Source organism: Salvelinus alpinus, chromosome 7 (assembly GCF_045679555.1).
Source record: "Salvelinus alpinus chromosome 7, SLU_Salpinus.1, whole genome shotgun sequence".
Taxonomy (NCBI): Eukaryota; Metazoa; Chordata; class Actinopteri; order Salmoniformes; family Salmonidae; genus Salvelinus; species Salvelinus alpinus.
The window spans coordinates 30,542,895-30,569,588 of record NC_092092.1 but is presented as its reverse complement, the minus strand read 5'-3'; the positions used below and the strand labels follow the sequence as shown (position 1 = coordinate 30,569,588).

The window sequence follows — 26,694 nt, the reverse complement described above, 5'->3', positions numbered from 1 at the left end:
CGTTTCTATGTTGTACCTTTGTCTATGATGACAGACAGATCGCCCAGGTTCACAATACAGCAGTTGTATTTCCTCATTGTGAACTTTATTTTTTATACCCTTGATAAAGATACAATATAATACTCATTGCCATTTATCATCTTATAATCTAATATCAACATTCTAATACATTGCAATTTATACATGTACTCCTCCATAATATATTCACCAAGTAACCATAAGTGTTCTACATCCACAGAACACATGGGTGGACCATCAATAAAATCTTCTCACCCACCCTTTAGTTGAAAAGAGCATATGCTTTTCCAGAGGGATGAAACATTTGGAACAATGCAGAGAGAAATGGAATGAATAAAGCCGACTCGATCCCATACGCCACATAACAGGGAATCAGGTCAGGTCTATGTAGTACTTTTCTATCTGAATGTTCTGTAACGTTCCATGCTCCTGGATCAGCTGCATATGTAAGCAACATTTCTGTACTGACCCCTGACATATTTCCAAGGGGGCATTTCATGAAGCACAACCAATGAGATAGCCAGCTACCTTTACTAAACATTCAGGAACAACTTGAGTGTTCTAGTTCTTAAAGATATCACATACAGTGACCTGGGAGTTACATCTGAAAGTTTATCGAAGTTATCTGGCAAACACATTGACCATCCTTGGTGAAGCACAACCCAGGTTGGTCGTCATTTAACATGGCTGCCATGCTGAACGCCCTGCCGATGCTGAACACACGACAGGTTCACTAGCTAACTAACGCCATTGTGTGTTTGTTTTGCTTCGTTACATTACTACACACTGAACGTGGCTTTCTGAGCAAATATAAAGAGTACACTGTTGAGGTGCGCCCTACGTGATGCCTAAGGGTTGGTGAGGGAAACAGAACGTTCCATCTGGAGCGAGGCTCGACTATTATTCCGAGCAATCCGAGCCACTGAAGAACATGCTGACTGATCTACTATTGGCTGATCTTACAGCTCTGTGATCAGGAGGGATGGGCAGATGGATTGTACAGTGCTATAGTATAACGTGGGAGTTAGGATCTCTTATCCACAGACCGATGCAGCACAGGCCTGGTCAAGCAATCAATGTATATCTGGCATGTTCAACTTGTGATGCCTTGCAAAGTGGTAGGTTAAACAGCTAGTGACCATGCAGATCAGACCATCGCGACTGGCTGTAAATTCATCCATTTAGCAACGTGTAGCAGGTTGAGAACTATGTAACTGCTCCAGCAAACTTTGCCGTGTGCGTCCGCACTACTAACTACTGAACAGAACTGGTGTATAATAGCAGACTGTTTTGAGATGTACATACAGATATACAATTGTGGACAAGAGTCTTACAATCCTACTGTAATTTTTACATTTTGCAGAGAGTGAACAACATTTCGTTTTTTTTAACGTTAATTATGCGATGACAGAACAGTCATACTGTAAATTGCATATTAAGAAAATAAAGCCACATTAACACCATCGATTTGTGTTTCAAACTTTTGCATCAGACCCATTCATTTACAATGAGTGTAGGTGCCCATAACATACCGTGTGATACGTGCGTCTCACTTAGACAAGTCTGTCTGCATACATCTGTACATTTTCTGACGACATAGAAGTGAGCACACAAACAGTCCATCACATACAATCCAAATATAATACTATTTTGTTCATGTCATGAGCATCACTTTCCAACATGTTTATTTGGTAACTTCTGTATTCGTTTACATCGATTTTCAAGTATGTGTGTGTGCGTAAATATATATTACCAGTAAAAGTAGAGACATACCTACTCATTCAAGGGTTTTTCTTTATTTTTACTATTTTCTACATTGTAGAATAATAGAAGACCTCAAATACTATGAAATAACACATATAGAATCATGTAGTAACCCAAAAAGTGTCAAACAAATCAAAACATTTTAGATTCTTCAAATAGCCACCCTTTGCCTTGATAGCTTTGCACACTCTTGGTATTCTCTCAACCAGCTTCATCTGGAATGCTTTTCCAACAGTCTTGAAGGAGTTCCCACAGATGCTGAGCACTTGTTGGCTGCTTTTCCTTCACTCTGTGGTCCAACTCATCCCAAACCATCTCAATTGGGTTGAGGTCGGGTGATTGTGGAGGCCAGGTCATCTGATGCAGCACTCCATCACTCTCCTTCTTGGTCAAATAGCCCTTACACAGCCTGGAGGTGTGTTGGGTCCTGTTGAAAAACAAATGATAGTCCCACTAAGCGCAAACCAGATGGGATGGTGTATAGCTTCAGAATTCTGTGGTAGTCATGCTGGTTAAGTACGTCTTGAATTCTAAATAACTCACTGACAGTCACCAGAAAAGCACCCCCACATCATCACACCTCTTCCTCCATGCTTCACGGTAGGAACCACACATGCAGAGATCATCCGTTCACCCACACCGCATCTCACAAAGACACGGCGGTTGGAACCAAAAATCAATAATTTCACTGACCAAAGGACAGATTTCCACCAGTCTAAATGTCCATTGCTGTTTCTTGGTCCAAGCAAGTCTTCTTCTTATTGGTGTCCTTTAGTAGTGGTTTCCTTGCAGCAATTCGACCATGAAGGTCTGATTGATTCACAGTCTCCTCTGAACAGTTGATGTTGAGATGCGTCTGTTACTTGAACTCTGTGAAGCATTTATTTGGGCTGCAATTTCTGGGGCTGGTAACTCTAATAAACTTATCCTCTGCAGAGGTAGCTCTGGGTCTTACATTCCTGTGATGGTCCTCATGAGAGCCAGTATCATCATATCGCTTGATGTTTTTTTCAACTGCACTTGAAGAAACTTTCAAAGTTCTTAATTTTCTGGATCAACTGACCTTCATGTCTTAAAGTAATGATGGAGTGCTGTTTCTCTTTGCTTATTTGAGATGTTCTTGCCATAATATGGACTTGCTCTTTTACCAAATAGGGCTACCTTCTGTATACCCCCCCTAACTTGTCACAACACAACTGATTGGCTTAAACACATTAAGAAGGAAACGAATTCCACAAAATAACTTTTAACAAGGCTCACCTGTTAATTAAAATACATTCCAGGTGACTACCTCATGAAGCTGGTTGAGAGAATGCCAAGAGTGTGCAAAGCTGTCATCAAGGTCAAAGGGTGGCTACTTTGAAGAATCTCAAATAAAATAAATTTTATTGTTTAACACATTTTTTGGTTACTACATGATTCCATGAATAAGTGTTATTTCATAGTTTTGATGTCTTCCCTATTACTCTACCATGTAGAAAATAGTTAAAATAAAGAAAACCCTTGGAATGAGTAGGCGTGTCCAAACTTTTGACTGGTACTATATATATATATATACATACACACACACACACATACTGTATGTATACAGTATATGTACTCTAACCCTTTTTTCTAGCACATAAAAAAAGATGAACGTTGTACATATGTTGAGCCAACTGAATGTCTAGTTTAGCTGTCTGAAGCTGGGAGGATAATCTAGATATTTTAATTGACATTGAACAAGCATGAGTGTGTGTGTATTATCGTATTGCACAGGGCGATACATTTTTTATATGGAATTGTTCTCGTGTTCTTTGGAACACGGAAACAAACAGATGATACTATAGTAACTCTGTATCGGAGGGCTAAGATGTCATGCGGTGTACTGTTTCCCCCCGGCATGTGTGTTGCGGTGTGACGTGTCCCCCCGTCAGTCCAGGTACATGGGTGAGATGGGGGAGGCAGGGATCTGGTCCAGGATGCGACACACGTAGCTGGCCACGTCCACACACCTCTCCTCGTACATCAGGATGAACGGGTGTTTCTGGAGGAGACAAACATATGACCTCAGTCACAAGTTCAATATGGTCACTGAGAAACTACACTGAACAAAAATATTAAATCGCAAGATGTAAAGTGTTGGTCCCATGTTTCATAAGCTGAAATAAAAGATTCCAGAAAGTTCCATACGCAAAAAAAAAAGATTTATTTTGCATTCAAGCCTCCGTTTTGGATCTATTCCTTTTTTTGACAGTGTGCGGGTCCATTTCTTCCACTATTCTTATTTTGACTCCTACGCACCTTGAACAGACACTTTTCAGTAGTAAGGACCTTAAAAGAGCGCAGACCGCTTCTGATCATTTCTGAAATAAAAGATCGCAGAAATTTTCCATACGCAGAAAAAGCTTATTTCTCCCAAATTTTGTGCCCAAATTTGTTTACATCCCTGTTAGTGAGCATTTCTCCTTTGCCAAGACAGGTGTGGCATATCAAGAAGCTGATTAAACAGCATGATCATTACACAGGTGCACCTTATGCTGGGGACAATAAAAGGCCACTAGAATGCGCAGTTTTGTCACACAATACAATGACACATGTCTCAAGTTGAGGGAGCATGCAAATGGCATGCTGACTGCAGGAATATCCACCAGAGCTGTTGCCAGAGAATTGAATGTTGATTTCTCTACCATAAGCCACCTCCAATGTAATTTTAGAGAATTTGGTAGTATGTCCAACTGGCCTCACAACCGCAGACCACGTGTAACCACGCCAGCCCAGGACCTCCACATCTGGCTTCTTCACCTGCTGGATTGTCTGAGACAAGCTACCCGGACATCTGATGAAACTGTGGGTTTGCACAACCGAAGGATTTCTGCACAAACTGTCTCAGGGATGCTTATCTGCGTGCTCGTCGTCCTCACCAGGGTCTTAACCTGACTGCAGTTCGGAGTTGGACAATATTCCACAGGCCACAATCAACAGCCAACAACTCTATGTGAAGGAGATGTGTGATGCTGCATGAGGCAAATGGTCACACCAGTTACTTACTGGTTTTCTGATCCACACCCCTACTTTTATTTTTAAAGGTATCTGTGACAAACAGATGCATATCTGTATTCCCAGTCATGTGAAATCCATAGATTAGGGCCTAATGACTTTAAAATGTACTGATTTCCTTATATGAACTAACTCAGTAAAATCTTTGACATTAGTGCATGTTGCGTTGATATTTTTGTTCAGTATAGCTCAAGCTTTACAGTTGCCCACATAGCAGACAATACACAGTGAAATCCACAGGCATATAACATCCCAAGTCCTACCATAGAAAGACAAACTTACCAGGAGCTCCTTGTACTTTGGCCGTTTTGACTCATCCTTTGTAAGGCTGTAGAAAAATGGGAGGGAAGAAGCAATTATCAATACAACAAACAGCAATATACTGCTGTTGGATAAACAGCACTGTTGCCTTTTCACCATTCTACCAGTAGAGGGCATAAATGAAAACGCCTCTAGGTGACAGTCATTGTGCAATAGCATATCCACTGGTAGATTGCTTTCACCAGAGGTGATGCTCACCATAAGTTGACAAAGTTGATGAACTTGGGGGAGAACTGCCTGTCTTCAGAGTTGCAGAGCTGGGGCGGCTCGCCCTTCACCACCTGGGTCAGCTGATCAAACACACTATTCCACTTGGGGTAGGGGAACCTGCCGGTGGCCAGCTCATACTGAAGACACACACAGAGACGGGCATTAGACAAAGAACAATGTTATTACTCATTGGCTACCACCACCAAGGGTTTAGAATTAGTTAAATGCACTATGCAGAAATAGCTATGCAATTTCCTTGTTACAAAAATTCTAACAGTTTCCGTTTATGTGACAAAAACAAGCTAGTGTAGAGAATCATTGTACCACCTAAACAGCTGTGAGATATCTATTCCCTAATCGTAGCTGATGTACAAAACTGAAAGTAAAAGACACAAAAACGAAACTCAAGAACGGGAAGCATCAAAATAGTGAACATAGAACAGATCTACTGCTTCTCAGACTTGCTTTCAATGGGAATGAAAGATCTATAACTCACATTTCTATGTGAATTTGGTCAGGTCACCCAAAAAGTTACTTATTGCAGCTTTAATAGATTGTTATCAATAAAACTCAACAGTGCAGCTAGGCTATAACATATGTTTGGCAATATAGTAAAGCCATTTTTCTCCTGTCCCATTGGTCAGCATCAAATCAATGTATGAATCATCTGAATGAGATAATTACCAGGGTTATCCCCAAACTCCACACGTCTGATCGGACGTCGTAGCCTTGTCTGGAAGCACTGGGGTCTATCCTCTCCGGCTGGAGGCCAAAAACACAACTCAACCAACATTACACTTATATACGATATACTGGACAATCCAGGAATCCTAGCTAACATTGCAGTGAGATTTGCACAAAAATTCAAGTTACCCATGCGTCTAACTACTTAGTATTTGTTCCAACAGTATAAAGAAAGCAGTGCCCGTTGTCATGTAAAAATCTTGCCAGCGTGAAATAGTTCCCAATCATTCTGATTGTGTTGTGATTGTAACGTCATGTTGTAAACTTTCTCCCAGCGGGAAAATGTTCCCAGTTCAATAATTGCACGTGCGTCTCTTTATGTGGATGGCTGAGCTTGTGCGGATGTTTCTCACACCCTCCCGTAGCGCCAAAGTCTTTGTAATTGCAAAAATGATTGGTCAGTGTCAATACTCCTGGCAACCATTGATTGGCAGATGTGTTAAGCAAATATGCGTGCCCACAGAACAGTTTTTCGAGGTCGAGAAAGGGTGTGAGAAACATGTTGCTCAGCCATCCACATAAAGAGCTGCGGGTGCAATTATTGAACAGGGAACATTTTCACACTGGGAGAAGTTTTACAGCATGACGTTACAATCACAACACAATCAGAACGATTGGGAACCATTTCACACTGGAATGATTTTTACATGACTCCCGTCTCAACCAGACTTACAGCCATGTAGGGTCTGCAGCCTGCGTCTCTGGTCTTGGCTATTGAGTCCACCAGCTGACCGCTGATGCCAAAGTCACACAACTTGATGTTGCCATTACGATCCATGAGAATGTTGGAAGGTTTGATGTCTGGGAGAGCACACAAACAAAGGGTTTAGAGTTCATGCACCAAACATAGCGGTGAGAATAATTTGTACACATATGGCCAAACTGCAAAAGATGTATCTGACAACCAAGACTTACCTCTGTGAATTATTTTCAAGTTTTCTTTTAAGTGGTTCAGTGCTTTAACGGTCTGTAAAAAGAAACGTAAACATTTTGTTACAATCTACTGTATCTGTGACCAACAACTCCATTCATATAAATATGTTATAAACAGATTATATTTCACAGTAAATAAAAAAATGTAACTCACTGCTAATGTGATTTTGCCTAATATTTCCTCTGGAATGACGTCATCTAACGAACAATATACATATTTGTAGAATTTGTCGAATGAGGTAGACATTAGTTCCATACATATCCAACAGTCGCCCTAAAAAGAAAGAGATTTCATTATTGACCACAAGTCAACAAATATAATTGAAACAAAACAATGTTTCCAGCCCCAACCCAACATTTGATAATTACTTCTGCCCCAGAACAGAACCTCTCTAATTAGATATTCTAACTGCTCTTATAAATATTCTTCAGGATCGGTGTCCCGTCCACGAGACGGTTGAGCTAACGTAGGCTAATGCGATTAGCATGAGGTTGTAAGTAACAAGAACATTTCCCAGGACATAGACATATCTGATATTGGCAGAAAGCTTAAATTCTTGTTAATCAAACTGCACTGTCCAATTTACAGTAGCTATTACAGTGAAATAATACCATGCTATTGTTTGATGAGCGTGCACAATTTTGAACATGAAACGTTATTAATAAACAAATTAGGCACATTTGGGCAGTCTTGATATAACATTTTGAACAGAAATGCAATGGTTTATTGGATCAGTCTAAAACGTTGCACATTCACTGCTGCCATTTGGTGTCCAAAATCTAAATTGCAACTGGGCTGGAATAATATATTATGGCCTCGCTCTTGCATTTCAAAGATGATGGTACAAAAAAAATATACAAAATAATGTTTTTTTTCTTCTTTGTATTATCTTTTACCAGATCTATTGTGTTATATTCTCCTACATTCCTTTCACAATTCCACAAACTTCAAAGTGTTTCCTTTCAAATGGTACCAAGAATATGCATATCCTTGCTTCAGGGCCTGAGCTACAGGCAGTTAGATTTGGATACGTCATTTTAGGCGAAAATTTAAAAAAAGGGGCGGATCCTTAAGAGCTCCGTACAACTGTACGATAGAGACAGTCACTACTCCTAATACAGTGGATTCAAAAAGTATTCAGGCCCCTTGACTTTTTACACATTTTGTTACGTTACAGCCTCATTCTAAAATGGATGAAATAGTTCCCCCCCTCATTAATCTACACAATACTTCATAATGACAAAGCTAAAACAGGTTTTTTGAATTTTTTTGCAAATGTATTGAAAATAAAAAACTGAAACATCACATTTACATAAGTATTCAGACCCTTCACTCAGTATTTTGTTGAAGCACCTTTGGCAGCGATTACAGCCGTGAGTCATCTTGGGTATGACGCTACACACTTAGCACATCTGTATTTGGGGAGTTTCTCCCATTCTTCTCTGCAGATCCTCTCAAGCTCTGTCAGGTTGGATGAGGAGCATCGCCTGACACCTATGTTCGATCAGGTTCAAGTCCGGGCTCTGGCTGGGCCACTCAAGGACATTCAGAGACTTGTCCCAAAGCCACTCCTGTGTTGTCTTGGCTGTGTGCCTAAGGTCATTGTTCTGTTGGAAGGTGAACCTTGGCCCCAGTCTGAGGTCCTGAGTGCTCTGGACCAGGTTTTCATCAAGGTTCTCTCTGTACTTTGCTCTGTTCATCTTTCCCTCAATCCTGACTAGTCTCCCAGTCCCTGAAAAACATCCCCACAGCATGATGCTGCCACCACCATGCTTCACCGTAGGGATGGTGCCAGGTTTCCTCCAGACGTGACAATTGGCATTCAGGCCAAAGAGTTCAATCTTGGTTTCATCAGACCAGATACTCTAGTTTCTCATGGTCAGAGTCCTTTAGGTGCCTTTTGGCAAACTCCAAGCGGGCTGTCATGTGCCTTTTACTGAGGAGTGGCTTCCGTCTGGCCACTACCATAAAGGCCTGATTGGTGGAGTGCTGCAGAGATGTTTGTCCTTCTGGAAGGTTCTCCCATCTCCACACAGGAACTCTGGAGCTCTGTGAGAGTGACCATTGGGTTCTTAGGTCACCTCCCTGACCAAGGCCCTTCTCCCCCGATTGCTCAGTTTGGCCAGGCGGCCAGCACTAGGAAGAGTCTTGGTGGTTCCAAACTTCTTCCATTTAAGAATGACGGAGGCCACTGTGTTTTTGGGGAACTTTTTTGGTACCCTTCCCCAGATCTGTGCCTGGACACAATCCTGTCTCAGAGCTCTACAGACAATTCCTTCGACTTCATGGTTTGGTTTTTGCTCTGACATGGACTGTCAACTGTGGGACCTTATATAAACAGGTGTGTGCCTTTCCAAATCACGTCCAATCAATTGAATTTACCACAGGTGGACAGCTCAAGGATGATCAATGGAAACAGGATGTACCTGAGCTCAATTTCAAGTCTCAGAGCAAAGGGTCTGAATACTTATGTAAATAAGGTATCCGTTTTTTATTTTAAATTTGCAAAAATGTCAAAATCTGTTTTCGCTTTGTCATTATGAGGTATTGTCTGTAGATTGATGAGGGAATAAAAAAAATAAGAATAAGGCTGTAACAGGGCCTCCCGAGTGGCACAGCGGTTCGATCCCGTGCTGTATCAGAACCGCGCTCTAGAGACTCCTTGTAGCGTGTCCTTGTGTGGCTGGCTTCCAGGTTAAGAGGGCGGGTGTTAAAAAGCGCGGTTTGGCGGGTCATGTTTCAGAGGACGCATGAGTCGACCTTCGCCTCCCGAGCCCGTTGGGGAGTACCAGTGATGAGACTAGACAGAAAATGGGAAGAAAAAGGGGGTAAAATACATTTTTGTTAAAGGCTATAACGTAACAAAATGTGGAAGGGGTCTGAATACTTTCCCGAATGCACCGTATATAATATAACGGAAGAGAGTTCCGTAAAACTGGGCAATATAGAGGCAGTCACTAACGAGTGCTGAAGCGTGTAGCGAGTAAAACTTGTCCTCGGTTGCACCGCTCACTACCGAGTTCCAAACTGCCTCTGGAAGCAATGTCAGAACAAGAACTGTTCGTCGGGAGCTTCATGAAATGGGTTTCCATTCCGAACAGCCATCCAAATTCTAAGATCATGCGCAATGCCAAGCGTCGGCTGGAGTGGTTGGACTCCGCCATTGGACTCTGGAGCAGTGGAAAGGCGTTCTCTGGAGTGATGAATGACACTTCACCATCTGGCAGTCCGACGAATCTGGGTTTGGCGTAAGCCAGGAGGATGCTACCTGCCCCAATGCATAGTGCCAAGTGTAAAGTTTGGTGGGGGGAATAATGGTCTGGTGCTGATTTCCATGGTTCGAGCTACCCCCCTTAGTTCTAGTGAAGGGAAATCTTAATGCTACAGCATACAGTGACATTCTAGATGATTCTGTGCTTCCAACTTTGGCAACAGTTTGGGGAAGGCCTTTTCCTGTTTTAGCATGACAATGCCCCCATGCACAAAGTGAGGTCTATACAGAAATGGTTTGTCGAGATCGGTGTGGAAGAACTTGACTGGCCTGCACAGAGCCCTGACCTCAACATCTAGTGGAAAGCCTTCCCAGAAGAGTGGAGGCTATTATAACAGCAGAGTGTCCACATACTTTTGTATAATATAACAGTCTCACCTCTCTGAAGAGAGCTCCGTAAAACTGGACGATATAGAGACAGTCACTACTCCTCATCACCACGTCTAGATCCATCAGCAGCTGCTTCTGTTCCTTCTCATCCACCGTGGAGCGGATCCTCTGAGGGGGACAGTGACAACAACCAAACATGTTCAGCAGAAATAGGGGAAACTATCAACAGCTTAGAGGTCAGTTCATAGGACGTACTAGTCATCACCTGATAAAGACCATTATGGTCAAAACATTGTTGTATTACTAGGTCTAACATAGAATGGTTCCGGAGGAGATGGCTGCAGTTTTATGGGCTCCTAACCAATTGTGCCATTGTGTGTGTTTTTTATTTTGTACATAATGTTTCTGCCACCGTCTCTTATGACCGAAAAGAGCTTCTGGATATCAGGACACCGATTACTCACCTCGTAATGGACGAAGATTTTCTCTTTAGCGCGTCGGACGCGATTTACTTCAGACACCCGACAAGGCACAAATCCCTGTCATTCGCATGAGAGAGACAGAGATAACGAGGACGTAGGTCGGGGTGACTTGTAAGGATCCGACGGTGAGGTGGTAATCTACCTGTACCATCCGTACAATTAGCCAACGTACAATCATTAGATAACAAAATAGACGAGCTACGACCACGAATATCCGACTAACGGGACATTAAAAACTGTAATATCTTATGTTTCACCGAGTCGTGGCTGAACGACGACATGAATAACATACAGCTGGCGGGGTTAGCGCTGCATCGGCAAGATAGAACAGCTGCCTCCGGTAAGACAGGGGTGGCGGTCTGTGTATATTTGTAAACAACAGCTGGTGCACAAAGTCTAATATTAAGGAAGTCTCGCCTGAGGTAGAGTATCTGAGTAGAGTAAGCTGTAGACCACACTATTTACCAAGAGAGTTTTCGTCTATAGTTTTCGTAGCTGCCTATTTACCACCACAAACCGATGCTGGCACTCAATGAGCTGTGGCCGGGGACTTTAATGCAGAGAAATGTAATTGTGCAACCAGAGGAAAAAAACTCTAGACCACATTTACTCCACACACAGAGACGCGTACAAAGCTCTCCCTCGCCCCGCATTTGGCAAATCTGAACATAATTCTATCCTCCTTATTCCCGCTTACAAGCAAAAACTAAAGCAGGAAGCGCCAGTGACTCAGTCAATAAAGAAGTGGTCAGATGACTCAGATGCTAAGCTACAGGACTGTTTTGCTAGCACAGACTGCAATATGTTCCGGGATTCTTCCGATGGAATTGAGGAGTACACCACATCAGTCACTGGTTTTACCAATAAGTGCATCGACGACGTCGTCCCCACATTGACTGTACATACAGTGGGGAGAACAAGTATTTGATACACTGCCGATTTTGCAGGTTTTCCTACTTACAAAGCATGTAGAGGTCTGTCATTTTTATCATAGGTACACTTCAACTGTGAGAGACGGAATCTAAAACAAAAATCCAGAAAATCACATTGTATGATTTTTAAATAATTAATTTGCATTTTATTGCATGACATAAGTATTTGATCACCTACCAACCAGTAAGAATTCCGGCTCTCACAGACCTGTTAGTTTTTCTTTAAGAAGCCCTCCTGTTCTCCACTCATTACCTGTATTAACTGCACCTGTTTAAACTCGTTACCTGTATAAAAGACACCTGTCCACACACTCAATCAAACAGATTCCAACCTCTCCACAATGGCCAAGACCAGAGAGCTGTGTAAGGACATCAGGGATAAAATTGTAGACCTGCACAAGGCTGGGATGGGCTACAGGACAATAGGCAAGCAGCTTGGTGAGAAGGAAACAACTGTTGGCGCAATTATTAGAAAATGGAAGAAGTTCAAGATGACGGTCAATCACCCTCGGTCTGGGGCTCCATGCAAGATTTCACCTCGTGGGGCATCAATGATCATGAGGAAGGTGAGGGATCAGCCCAGAACTACACGGCAGGACCTGGTCAATGACCTGAAGAGAGCTGGGACCACAGTCTCAAAGAAAACCATTAGTAACACACTACGCCGTCATGGATTAAAATCCTGCAGCGCACGCAAGGTCCCCCTGCTTAAGCCAGTGCATGTCCAGGCCCGTCTGAAGTTTGCCAATGACCATCTGGATGATCCAGAGGAGGAATGGGAGAAGGTCATGTGGTCTGATGAGACAAAAAATAGAGCTTTTTGGTCTAACTCCACTCGCCGTGTTTGGAGGAAGAAGAAGTATGAGTACAACCCCAAGAACACCATCCCAACCGTGAAGCATGGAGGTGGAAACATCATTCTTTGGGGATGCTTTTCTGCAAAGGGGACAGGACGACTGCACCGTATTGAGGGGAGGATGGATGGGGCCATGTATCGCGAGATCTTGGCCAACAACCTCCTTCCCTCAGTAAGAGCATTGAAGATGGGTCGTGGCTGGGTCTTCCAGCATGACAACGACACGAAGCACACAGCCATGGCAACTAAGGAGTGGCTCCGTAAGAAGCATCTCAAGGTCCTGGAGTGGCCTAGCCAGTCTCCAGACCTGAACCCAATAGAAAATCTTTGGAGGGAGCTGAAAGTCCGTATTGCCCAGCGACAGCCCCAAAACCTGAAGGATCTGGAGAAGATCTGTAGGGGGGAGTGGGCCAAAATCCCTGCTGCAGTGTGTGCAAACCTAGTCAAGAACTACAGGAAACGTATGATCTCTGTAATTGCAAACAAAGGTTTCTGTACCAAATATTAAGTTCTGCTTTTCTGATGTATCAAATACTTATGTCATGCAATAAAATGCAAATTAATTACTTAAAAATCATACAATGTGATTTTCTGGATTTTTGTTTTAGATTCCGTCTCTCATAGTTGAAGTGTACCTATGATAAAAATTACAGACCTCTACATGCTTTGTAAGTAGGAAAACCTGCAAAATCGGCAGTGTATCAAATACTTGTTCTCCCCACTGTACATACCCCAACCAGAAGGCATGGATTAAAGGCAACATCTGCACTGAGCTAAAAGGTAGAGCTGCCGCTTTCAAGGAGCGGGACTCTAACCCGGACACTTATAAGAAATCCCGCTATGCCCTCCGACAGATCATCAAACAGGTAAAGCGTCAATACATGACTAAGATTGAATCGTACTACACCGGCTCTGACGCTCGTCAGATGTGGCAGGGCTTGCAAACGATTACAGACTACAAAAGGAAGCACAGCCGCGAGCTGCCCAGTGGCAAGCCTACCAGATGAGCTAAATTGCTTCTATGCTCGCATCGAGGCACGCAACACTGAAGCATTCATGAGAGCATCAGCTGTTCCGGACGACTGTGTGATCACGCTCTCCGAAGCCAACATTCACAAGGTCGCAGGGATAGACGGATTACCAGGACGTGTACTCTGAGCATTCGCTGACCAACTGGCAAGTATCTTCACTGACATTTTTAACCTCTCTAATACCAACATGTTTCAAGCAGACCACCATAGTGCCTGTGCTCAAGATGACTAAGGTAACCTGCCTAAATGACTACAGACCCGTAGTACTCACGTCTATAGCCATGAAGTGCTTTGAAAGGCTGGTCACGGCTCACAATACCATTATCCCAGAAACCCTAGACCCACTACAATTTGCATACTGCCCCAACAGATCCACAGATGATGCAATCTCTATTGCACTCCACATAGCCCTTTCCCACCTGAACAAAAGGAACACCTACGTGAGAATGATATTCATTGACTACAGCTCAGCATTGAACACCATAGTGCCCTCAAAGCTCATCACTAGGCTAAAGACCCTGGGACTAAACACCTCCCTCTGCAACTGGATCCTGGACTTCCTGACGGGACACCCCCAGGTGGTAAGGGTAGGTAACAACATCTGCCACGCTGATCCTCAACACAGGTGCTACTCAGAGGTGCGTGCTCAGTCCCCTCCTGTACTCCCTGTTCACCCATGACTGCATGGCCAGGCACAACACCATCATTAAGTTTGCCGACGACACAACAGTGGTAGGCCTGATCACCGCTAGCGTTGAGACAGCCTATAGGGAGGAGGTTAGAGAACTGACCGTGTGGTGCCAGGACAACAACCTCTCCCACAATGTGATCAAGACAAAAGAGATGATTGTGGACTACAGGAAAAGGAGGACAGAGAACACCCCCATTCTCATTGACGGGGCTGTAGTGGAGCAGTTTGAGAGCCTCAAGTACCTTGGTATCAACATCACCAACAAACTATTATGGTCCAAACACACCAAGACAGTCGTGAAGAGGGCACGACAAAGCCTTATCCCCCTCAGGAGACTGAAAAGATTTGGCATGGGTCCTGAGATCCTCAAAAAGTTCTACAGCTGCAGCATCGAGAGCTTCCTGACTGGTTGCATCACTGCAACCATCATGGCAAATGCTCTGCCTCCGACCGCAAGGCACTACAGAGGGTAGTGCGAACAGCCCAGTACATCACTGGGGCCAAGCTTCCTGCCATCCAGGACCTCTGTAACAGGCGGTGTCAGAGGAAGGCCCTAAAAATTGTCAAAGACTCCAGCCACCCTAGTCATAGACTGATCTCTCTGCTACCGCATGGCAAGCGGTACCGGAGCGCAAAGTCTAGGTCCAAAAGGTTTCTTAACAGCTTCTAACCCCAAGCCATAAGACTCCTGAACAGCTAATCAAATGGCTACCCAGACTATTTGCATTGCTCCCCCCCGCCCCCTCTATTACGCTGCTGCTACTCTCTGTTTATTATCTATGCATAGTCACCTTACCTCTACCTACATGTACATATTACCTCAGCTAACCGGTGCCCCCACACATTGACTCTGTACCGGTACCCCCTATATATAGCCTCGCTACGGTTATTTTACTGCTGCTCTTTGAAATGTTATTTTTTTACTTAACACTTATTTTTCTTAAAACTGCATTACTGGTAAAGGGCTTGTATATAAGCATTTCACTAACGTCTACACCTGTTGTATTCGGCGCGCATGTGACAAATAAAATTTGATTTGACCAAGAATCAAGACAATATTTTATAAGCTTTCCCTATTCATTATGCATCCTCCTTGAGATGCGCACATCTACACCAAACTGTCACACACACATCCATGATTTATTTACATGACAGAGCAATTCACGAGGTGGGTAGAATACAGTATATCAATGTTAGTATTCAGCCTGTAAATGGCTCAGTCAGTGAGGATGAGAGCAGCTGGTGTGGTCACCTTGACGGCCATGATCTGTCCGCTGGGTTTGTGCTGCATCTTGTTGACAGAGCCGTAGGCCCCACGGCCGATCTCCCCCAGGTCCCTCAGGTCCTCGGCCGTGAAGTCACAGGCATTCTCTGTAGAAATCTTCAGCTTCCCCGACGACTCGATACTGTGTGTCCTCATACGCTCTCTTTAGGGGAGGGAGAGGAGAGAGGGAGGGAGGAAGAGGAGGATAAAAAAAGGGGAAAATGTGGGGAAGGACAAAGATGGGGTAAAACAGAGGGAGGAAGGGTAAAATAGGAATCGAGACAGAGGAAGAGAGAGAGACGAAGAGGAGTGTGTTTGGGGCAGAGAGGGGAGAATACATTATACATACATGAGGAAGTGATAAATAATGTATCAAGTCCCTGAGCTGCTAATCTTATTTGGAGACATTTAGAGGATGCCTCCACCTCACTCCTATTGCATTCAATCATCACGTTTTGGCACAAGTACAGTGAAATGCTTCACTTGCAAGCCCTACCCAACAGTGCAGTATTCAATATCCAAAAAGTATAACTAATTATTTTTTTTAAACACAAGAAATAAGATATTACTATTACAAATAAGATGCTGACTCATCCTACACAGACATTTAACTGTATTCTCAGGGCTGAGAATAAGAGTGCTTTAAACCCTGTTTATACCTGCACACAAACAGTACCCTACAATGTGTATGAAGATGATATTTCCCTACAACAATAAAGCCTACATAATCACCAAACAGAAATACATAGCCTGTTATAGAACTAAACTTACAGAAAGTTCTAAACTAGGCCCAGGACTATCAGGGCTCAAAAACCCTTTCGTAACACCCCTCTTACTGACCATTAGATTAGCACTAGGATATGGGTGTGTTTTCAACCCGGTCTCCACAGTACTTACATGTGTGGGTTCTGGAAGGAGGGGGCGGTTGAAGGTGAGGGATTGAGGGGCAACCTGGTAGCTGGCTTCACTGGAGGGTTGGCGAAGTTCAGCTTCAGGGCTTTACGTTTACCTGGCAGAGAGACAGGAGGAAACAGACATGTTCGTACACAACACATGCTGGTTAGGGCGAGGGAAAAGTGTGAGCAGGTAATGATACGCTGGTAGATGGGACACGGAATAAAAATGATATGGGGTTGTAAGAGAACAGGATGAATGAACATGGAATAAATAGATTTAAAAATATGATGGGATCAGTTAGAACTCGTTCAATACAACTAGTAAGTAAACCCCACTAATTCATGCTAACCAGGAGAAGTCCCTGAGTAAGTTTAGTTTCAGTGTAAATTGAGTGAGAAATTCAGCAAATGAAAGTATCAGTAATGTTTCAGGAGACTGGAAAATAATACACTGCATGGCCAAAAGCATGTGGACACCCCTTCAAATTAGTGGATTCTGTTATTTCAACCACACCTGTTGCTGACGGGTGTATAAAATAGAGCAAACCGCCATGCGATCTCCACAGACAAACATTGGCAGTAGAATGGCACATACTGAGCTCAGTAACTTTCAACGTGGCAGTAATAGGATGCCTTCCAACAAGTCAGTTCGTCAAATTTCTGCCCTGCTAGAGCTGCCCCGTTCAGCCATAAGTGCTGTTATTGTGAAGTGGAAACGTCTAGGAGCAACAACGGCACAGCCGCGAAGTGGTAGGCCACACAAGCTCACAGGACGGGACCCCGGAGTGCTGACATGCGTAGCACGTAAAACTCGTCTGTCCTTGGTTTCAACACTCACTAACGAGTTCCAAACTGCCTCTGGAAGCAACGTCAGCACAATAACTGTTCATCTGGAGCTTCAGGAAATGTGTTCTCATGGCCGAGCAGCAGCACACAAGCTTAAGATTACCATGCGCAATGCCAAGCATCGGTTGGAGGGTTGTAAAGCTAGCCGCCATTGGACTGGAGCAGTGGAAACGCCTCCTCGAGTGATGAATCATTCTTCACCATCTGGCAGTCCGATGGACTAATCTAGGTTTGGCGGATGCCAGAAGAACAGTACCTGCCCGAATGCATATTGCCAACTGTAAAGTTTGGTGGAGAAGGAATTATGGTATGGGGCTATTTTTCATTGTTCGGGCTAGGCACCTTAGGTCCAGTGAAGAGAAATCTTAACGCTACAACATACAATGACATTCAAGATGATTCTGTGCTTCCATCTTTGTGGAAACAGTTTGGGGAAGGCCCTTTCCTGTTTCAGCATGACAATGACCCTGTGCACAAAGCAAGGTCCATACAGAAATGGTTTGTTGAGATCGGTGTGGAAGAACTTGACTGGCCTGCACAGAGCCCTGACCTCAACCCCCATCCAACACCTTTGGGATGAACTGGAGCGCCGACTGCAAACCAACATCAGTGCCGGACCTTACTAATGTTCGTGGCTGATTAGAAGCAAGTCTCTGCAGCAATGTTCCAACATCTAGTGGAAAGCTTTCCCAGAAGAGTGGAGGCATATTATAGCAGTAAAAGGGGGACCAACTCCATATTAATGTCCATGATTTTGGAATGAGATGTTCGACGAGCAGGTGTCCACATACTTTTGGTGTAATTATAGTGTCATTGCCACATGCTCAGAGAGACAGCCTCCCCATACCTTTCAGGCTTGGGTTTGCCGGATATTGACAGAACACAAGCACGATGCATTATAAACACAAGCAAAGTGCCCACAAATGCAGGGGCTCCCACTTGCCAGGAAATGCAGACAACACCCCAGTGTCATTACTGAATTACCACTACAAAATTAACCCAACATGAATTGATTGCATTGCAAACCAGCATGCACTGGGAATCCATTTAAGACATTTCCATAGTTTGTTTAAATTGTGCAGTAGCTACAGTAATAGACTTGTCAAAGAGGAACCCCACCAGCACCCTCAAAACATGATATGATGTCCAAACGAGACAGCAAGATATAATCTATCCCATACTAACATAGTCCGTATCTGTTAACTCTTTGAGTGCTAAATGTTTCTATCATGGTCTTTTATCAGCCTATACATAACAGAAAAAACACTGTTAGGTACTCAACTATATGATAATGCTGAAGATGAGATGGGAGCGTGGGGTCTTCTTTGACATACAGAGTATAGTGACCTACAGGCCCAAATCAGAGGTGCAGTACTAGTGGTCCCATGAACCATTATGCCCAGGTGCAAATGAATCCTCACCCAAACAAAACGCTCCACCGTGGATTAGATTAGTCAACAGAGAACAGTAGACAGACCGCCCCACTACCAGAGAACCACACAGGCTGCATCTCAATAGTCTAGAGTGGCTTCCTCTCCTTGTCTCCTCTCCCACCTACCTTGTATCCTATCCTTCACTGCTCTGACAACACATCCTAGGTGAAAGAGATTTGGTTGATGCCCAACAAATATTTACTGTCAACTGTCCAGTCAGTGCAGATGGAGGAAAGGAGACACTTCAGACTATTGGATGCACCCACAGAGAGAGAGAGGGTTGTTGTGCTATGAGAGAGTGCTAATGCTTACTTTGGGGCACTCCAGACAGGCTTATCTGAAACCCTAAGGTAAAGAAAAGACATTTTACTACATTTTGGCTTTGCGCTCTTTTACTGTAAAACATGGGAGTGTTTTCCAATAGGTTTCTGGTTAATCTGGTTATCCCTGTGCTTATGAATTTAGCCTGTTAAATTTAGCAACAGTTGCTGTTGCGCAACAGTGCAATATAGGCGCAACATGTAGTTGAAGATGAATACATTGATTCTGTGTGCTTTACAGGTGGATAGATAGTGAGTTAACAACAGGAAGATCTATGTCATCTGGATGGAAGTCGTCAATCTACCATTGCTGCGCAACCCTAGCTTTCAATGGCAAGTGAGAGCTGGTCGTGTTATTTGTGTATTTACGCTACCCTACAAATATTTGGCCGGCTAAGATATTGAGCCTCATATTAGGCTACAACAATTAGTTTATTTCAGGAGCTATGGAATGGTGGGAAATCTCTAACCTAGAACCCATACCAGTGAATGAAAACATACAGAATGGGGAACTCAATGAGGAAATCAAAAGGGAAATGGGGACTGAAACAATGGTAAATCATATTCCACTAAGATGAACAGAATATCGCATCAACAGCAACCTAGTAATATTCTACTGAAATCCTATTAAAAAATCTATAGTACCTGTTTCGTTTTGACACCTCCAGCACGTGTTGATTTCTGAAATGTTTAAAATAAAGCAGAAAATTTGCGACAGACATCTACAATTACATTTGTCAAAGTAGGCCTAGATTAATAGCACTAAAACACTGATCACAGATTGCAACATTACACAACAGTGGCACGAGGGGGTGTGGTATATGGCCAATATACCACGGCTAATGGCTGTTCTTATGCACAATTTAGCACCAAGTGCCTGGATATACCACAGATATACCAAGGCTGTCAGCCAATCAGCGTACAGGTCTCAAATCACCCAGTTTATAATAAACAATATAGCACTGACATGTCAATGCCAATTATGTCTCAATATTTCCAAGGTAAAATATACATAGAAACAGAAAATAATTAAATGTGTTATCATCTACATGTAAAATTAATTTGCTAACAAAACAGTAGTACATAGCCTACCTATATACGTTTGGTGAAAGGGAAAACATAAATTTCTCAATCTGGTACTAGGCCCTGTCTTTAGTGGTGGATGCAGCAACTAACTCGACTAAAATCGATTGATGGAAACTCAAATGCAGTGAAACGTCCGTAACTAACGTTACAATGTAACAATTTCCAGATGGCGCGATCACGTTTCAGTGGTTGTAACATTGTTACAGTACACCGCGCAGAAAATTACAATGTTGCAACAAATGGCCGAGGCGCTACATTTAGCAGCATATAGCTAGCTAGCTGCATCTCTTCTATGTAGCTTAGCCTCTCGGGGCAATGGTAGCTAGGCTAGCCAAGTCATGTTTTTCAGCAGCTAAATAACTCTGATCAAGTTGAAAATCGACATTTAGGGCATCTGCTCTTACCTTGCATGTTGCTGACGGTGGTCATGTGTTGTGTTTGCGGGTGATGGTGGTGCGAGGTGGATCCTGCGATGTTGCTGTTGGAGGTTGTTGAGTTGCTGTTGGAACTGGGAGACGCCATTGTTGTGTTCGATTCCAGCAGCGCTCAGGCTGCAATGCAGGCAGAGTAAACTTCGCCCTCTCTCGCTCCACACGGGACACTGCGCCAGCTGAGCGAACGCAGCACAGCATACGACGGCCACGTCTATGAATGTGCTATGGCACCCGATTCTGCACCATGGACACTCCTGAGTCACGGAAGACAGTGCGTAACAGTTAGCCTACGCCAGATGGGGCGGGGGTTTCCATTGGGCTGGTATAATTGAACGCCCAGCTTCAGCACTGCAAATACTATATATATACACTTTTTTTTATTTAACCAGGCAAGTCAGTTAAGAACAAATTATTTTTTACAAGATGACCGGCTGTGATGCAGCCTGAATTCGAACCAGAGTGTCTGTAGTGACGCCTGTAGCACTGAGATGCAGTGCCTTAGACCGCTGCGCCACTCGAGAGCCCATATTTTTGAGTTGAGTAATCCAGTTGATATGGCTACAGGGAAGGCTATGTACATGATCATTTATTGAATGGGGGTTATGGAGAAATTGTAAGGTTGGCCCAGGGCCAGCAGAATATTGTCCTTGTAAGTAATGCTCAACGCAGTTTCCTATGATCTACCATGGGCAGGGCGTTTGTCTGAGGCTGGTGTGAGGTATGACAGGTCAGTGGAAAGATAAAATATAGTGTAGCAACCTTAACACAACATCTAGCAACCTTGTCAAGAGGTTTGGACCTCTTGGTGTAATGGTTAAGGTGTTGGATTGACAGTCACATGTCCCGGGTTTGAGTCCCAGTCTAGGGCTATACTCCAGATTCACTACATTGGTGTGAGAAGTGGGATGTATACGTGAGGAACTTGATATGTAGAGAAGCATGGGGATATGCTCTCCTGAAGGAAGGGTAATCTAGCAACCTTAAAGGGAAAATCCACTCTAAAACTGTCTTTTGCTAAAAAAATAAAAATAAATTTCCTTTATTATTGTAACAAATTCAGAAGGTAGCCCTGACCGAGGCTAATACAGTCCCAAATGTTTTACATGTCAGCAGTCAAGCTTTTTGCATCATCACAATGATGTAGCCGGTAATCAAATGTTATTTGTTACATGTGCTGAATACAACAGTGAAATGCTTACTTACAAGCCCTTAACCAACAATGCAGTTTTAAGAAAAAATAAGGAAAAAATAGATGAGGAAGAAAAAAAAACCCAAAAAACCAGTAACAAATAATTAAAGAGGAGCAGTAAAATAACAATAGCATATCCAAATCTACCAATTATATGCATATCCTAGCTTCTGGGCCTGAGTAACAGGCAGTTTTCTTTGGGCACACTTTTCATCCGGTCGCCAAAATACTGCCCCCTAGCCCAAAGAGGTTTTAAAGTGACTATGCGTAGATAATAAACAAAGAGCAGCAGCAGTGTAAAAGAGTGTGGGGGTTGGGCAATGCAAATAGTCTGGGTAGTCATTTGATTAGCTGTTCAGGAGTCTTATGGCTTGGGGGTAGAAGCTGTTTATAAGTCTTTTGGACCTGGACTTTGCGCTCTGGTACCGCTTGCTGTGCGGTAGCAGAGAGAACAGTTTATGACTAGGGTGGCTGGAGTCTTTGACAATTTTTAGTGCCTTCCTCTGACACCACCTGGTATAGAGGTCCTGGATGGCAGGAAGCTTGGCCCCAGTGATGTACTGGGCCGTACGCACTACCCTCTGTAGTGCCTTGCGGTCGGAGGCCGAGCAGTTGCCATAGTGATGCAACCAGTCAGTTTGCTTCTTGAAAGTCCAATATCTTGAGACTGCTGACATGCAGAACATTTTGGGACTGTATCAACAGTGGAATATTATTATTTTTTAAATCTAAAGATAGTTTGAGTGGATTTTCCCTTTAATTCAAAACCCAATGACCTCATCAATAGGTTTGGACCTCTTGGAATAACGGTTAAGGTGTTGGCTTGACACTTGCTAGATCTGGGTTCAAGCCCCGGTCAGGGCTACCTCCTGAATATGTTACAATAATAAAGGAAATGTAGAAAAGGGTTTAAATAGTAGAATAAAGAAAATATATTTCTTAAAGTGCGATCTGCCGTGAGCCTCCTCCAGCCGTGAGTCTCCTGTTGTCTTCTACTTCAGTCAATATTGGTATAAAGTTTTATTTTAATCACTGGCCCATTTTAACTCGGAAAATTATATATATATACACATACACACATTCCTAATATTGATTTGTAACACCCCCCCCCCCCTCAGAACAGCCTCAATTCATCAGGGCATGGACTCTACAAGGTGTCTAAAGCGTTCCACAGGGATGCTGGCCCATGTTGACTCTAATGCTATCCACAGTTGTGCCAAGTTGGTTGAATATCTTTTGGATAGTGGACCATTCTTGATACACATTACAAATATGTAATGTGATGTGTGTCGTCATGATTTAACTAATGGTGCTTCTTATACTCTTAGACCCATGGCAACCATGTGCTTTGGATAAATGCGTCAAATGGCATATATTTAGTAATGACAATAAACTTAATTTGCATGACTATTACAGGAACATTTAGAAATCAAATGAAATTTATTGAAGGTAAAATAATGAACCCCTTACAGTGCAATACACAGATTAATCAATTTACTCTTGTCAAAGCATTCATTATACATAGGTAATTATCAATAGGTCTATCACCACAATAACATCATTTAGAGCTACAATATCAACTTATTGAGGTAACATATTATGAGAGAAAGTGTGTTTATATGTTATGAAGAGACATTCTCCCACTCTTTTGGCACCCAATCTCAGGCCAGATGGAATGTGCAACATGTTTTATCAGTACCTGTTGTCTTCCACTTAAATCAATATTGGTATAACGTTTTATTTTAATAACTGGCCCATTTGAACTCAGAAAATGAAATATATATATACACACACACTGAGTGTACCAAACATCAGGAACACGTTCCTAATATTGATTTGTAACACACCCCCCCACCCTCTCAGAACAGCCTCAATTCATCAGGGCATGGACTCTACAAGGTGTCTAAAGCGTTCCACAGGGATGCTGGCCCATGGTGACTCTAATGCTTCCCACAGTTGTGTCAAGTTGGTTGAATGTCTTTTTGATAATGGACCATTCTTGATACACGGGAAACTGTTGAGCGTGAAAAACCCAGCAGCGTTGCAGTTCTTGACACAAACCAGTGCACCTGGCACCTACTACCATACCCCGTTAAAAGGCACTTAAATATTTTGTCTTGCCCATTCACCCTCTGAATGGCACACATACACAATCCATGTCTCAATTGTCTTACGGCTTAAAAATCCTTCTAAAATCCTTCTTTAACCTCCCCTCCCCTTCATCTACACTGACTGAAGTGAATTTAACAAGTGACATCAATAAGGGACCATAGCTTTTACCTGGATTCACTTGGTCAATCTATGTCATGGAAAGAGCAGGTGTCCTTAATGTTCTGTATACTCAGTGTATATGAGGACCCAAGGAATTGTCCCTCCCCAGATTCCGTATAGCCGTAGAATCTTTGGCATTATCATGGATACATCAGTATTCTATCAGACATCCTTCCATATCCCTTTAAAAACATTCTGTCTTCATACACATAGACTGTACCAAAGGCATCACTGCCCGGGGGGGTCTCTATCACCCCCTCCAGTGTGAGGTAGTGCACTCCGGAGTCATCTCTGTGATACCCTCCATCATGGTCGTGTCCTGCCATGAAGCAGACTACACTCTTATGGGCCTGGAGTATGGAGAGCAGCGCATCGTAGTTCCAGGCTAGGCAGATAGGACCTGTAGAGCTGGGGTGGATAGGGAGATGGCCTGTACAAGAAAACAGTCAACATTATTTAGTTAATTTGTCTATTGAGTCACATTAGTGATCTCAAATGTCATGATGACTGCTATGACATTTGTTATGTAGGCCTCATGACTTGACTTACTGACAATGGTGACCCTCTCCAGTTTGTTGTCTGCCAACGACAAAACTCCTTCTAGCCAGTCCAGCTGATCTTGACTGAATCCTCCATTAAACTTCACAAACCTTTGCTCCATCCCCACAGGTGCTAAAACATATGGAGAAAGACATTATTAAACAAGTGTCAAATACTTTGATTCACGTGAAACACCTCTTATTCTCAGCATTAGGCCTACTGTGGCATTAGGTTCTCCACAGTCAAGCTACATGGAATTGTGCATTATCAATAAAATAGTAGTTACTAGTGGTAGGCTATTCTGCTCATAAGTGATGTGATGAGGTTAGTGTAGCACTTGTGGGGGAACAGCGTTTAAAACTAGCTACCCTGCAGTTAACAGGGCAAGTGCACTACCTGTGCTATAGGCTAAAGGTCCAGACCTCCTGACTAACAGTAGACCTACCTGGGGGATGGTTCAGATCTTCATTGTCATTGTGGGCTTTTAAAATAGCAATAGCCTGCTGGTATTTCAGACTGGACTCCTCTCTCCCTAGTAGGCTCACATCATAGGCATCCAAAACGACAAATCGGTATTTGGGGGCTGGACTGAAATGATATGCATAGATTTCACAGATGCTGAGATGCCCCCCTCCTGCTTCAGAATCTGTAGTACTATTGAGAACCGACCGCATTAGGGTGTCTCTGCTAAAGTTATAAAACTCATGGTTGCCCCAAACGTGGTGGACTTCAACCGGAGAGGAGTCAAACTCTTTCATCACCGTTTCCAGGGCCCGCTCTGATGCGTCATGCCTCTTGTTGAAGCCATCGATAATGTCACCGAGCTGAAGGATGAACCGGGGTTTGACAGTATCCGCGGTCCACCTTTTCTGTGCATTGTGCAATAGGCGAAGACTGTTCCTGTAGTATCGTTTCCTTGAGCGTTTGAAATTGAAGCCATCATCTATGTCGGCGTATTGAATGTCGGCGATTATTCCAAATGTAAACAGTGGTTTGGCGCAGTTCTCCATTCCGGTTGTCATGATGTTATCGATCAAACTTCTACTTTTAGTCCACTTGAGAAAGCTAGCTAACCTTCTAACATTTTTGACCGCTGCCAGAACGCTTGTTTATTCTACCTACTAGAATGGAGTGAAGGTTGCCAGGATATTCTGTGGCTGTTGTCCTCTTGTACTAGATACTGTACATTGTTTCAATGTCAATTGATACAGTTAGGTTACAGTTTTTCTAAAACACCGGTAGAGTTGTTACATATCCGACTGCACTAGTATTCTGCCAGCAGCACACATGATTACGTCACGTTTGTATGAGAAAACTTTCAAAATAAAAGCCCGCATTTCAAAACATGAATAACTACTGTCAATAACTATTTCATTCAATAGATATGGAATCTAATCAATGGCCACTGTTATTGTGCCAACAAGAACATACAATAAGCAATTCATGAAAACAAATACAACATCTGGTTTTAAAAACATTTTTAAGACCAATATAATAAAAAAAATACTACGTTGACACTGGTATGTTGGGCTGTAGAAAGACAACTTTTTTAACTGTGTCAGCTAAAGTGGGGTAGGAAATACTCAGTAGGGTCTCTAACTCTATCGTACATATTCATCAGCACTTTGTTTTCCAACACTCGTATAGCCCCAATGCAATACACTGTAACATACTGTACAAGGGATACATATTGGCTTGTAGAGAGAACATTTATTCCTGTCTCAGTGTATTGCATTGGGGTCTATGGAACGTTGGAGAACGAAGTGCTGCTAGATATTTACGACAAAGTCCC

The 26,694-nt window shown here is 43.1% G+C and overlaps 2 protein-coding genes across 3 annotated transcripts; both read right to left on the bottom strand.

Annotated features, from left to right (window-relative positions):
* Positions 1-63: 63 nt before the first annotated feature.
* On the bottom strand, positions 64-21,235 carry map2k4b (mitogen-activated protein kinase kinase 4b). 2 transcript variants are annotated; one of them, XM_071409862.1, is made up of 13 exons: positions 20,873-21,235; positions 20,028-20,063; positions 19,375-19,407; positions 16,785-16,896; positions 15,876-16,050; positions 10,680-10,799; positions 7,184-7,303; positions 7,012-7,063; positions 6,770-6,897; positions 6,037-6,114; positions 5,341-5,489; positions 5,104-5,149; positions 64-3,808 (listed from the first exon to the last, which is right to left on the bottom strand). In XM_071409862.1, the coding sequence occupies exons 1-13, from the start codon at positions 20,988-20,990 to the stop codon at positions 3,695-3,697; spliced, it is 1,281 nt and encodes a 426-aa protein (XP_071265963.1). In that variant the 5' UTR covers positions 20,991-21,235; the 3' UTR covers positions 64-3,694. The 2 variants fall into 2 exon arrangements, with proteins under 2 accessions (XP_071265963.1, XP_071265964.1); XM_071409863.1 differs by lacking the exon at positions 19,375-19,407 and having other exon boundaries at positions 20,873-21,194.
* A 2,273-nt stretch (positions 21,236-23,508) lies between these two features.
* Positions 23,509-26,180, bottom strand: adprm (ADP-ribose/CDP-alcohol diphosphatase, manganese-dependent). Its single transcript, XM_071409788.1, has 3 exons — positions 25,348-26,180; positions 24,912-25,034; positions 23,509-24,792 (listed from the first exon to the last, which is right to left on the bottom strand). The coding sequence occupies exons 1-3, from the start codon at positions 25,922-25,924 to the stop codon at positions 24,503-24,505; spliced, it is 990 nt and encodes a 329-aa protein (XP_071265889.1). The 5' UTR covers positions 25,925-26,180; the 3' UTR covers positions 23,509-24,502.
* Positions 26,181-26,694: the final 514 nt, after the last annotated feature.

Excerpts from the sequence above, each read along its gene's own strand:
- map2k4b (XM_071409862.1), bottom strand. The coding sequence starts at position 20,990 with ATGGCGTCTCCCAGTTCCAACAGCAACTCAACAACCTCCAACAGCAAC. Across the intron at positions 16,897-19,374 it reads CCTGTCTGGAGTGCCCCAAA|GTAAACGTAAAGCCCTGAAG; the intron begins GTAAGCATTAGC and ends TCTCTCTGCCAG. Across the intron at positions 7,064-7,183 it reads TAGGCAAAATCACATTAGCA|ACCGTTAAAGCACTGAACCA; the intron begins GTGAGTTACATT and ends TTCTTTTTACAG.
- adprm (XM_071409788.1), bottom strand. The coding sequence starts at position 25,924 with ATGACAACCGGAATGGAGAACTGCGCCAAACCACTGTTTACATTTGGA. Across the intron at positions 25,035-25,347 it reads AGATCTGAACCATCCCCCAG|CACCTGTGGGGATGGAGCAA; the intron begins GTAGGTCTACTG and ends CATATGTTTTAG. Across the intron at positions 24,793-24,911 it reads GGAGAGGGTCACCATTGTCA|GCCATCTCCCTATCCACCCC; the intron begins GTAAGTCAAGTC and ends TTTCTTGTACAG.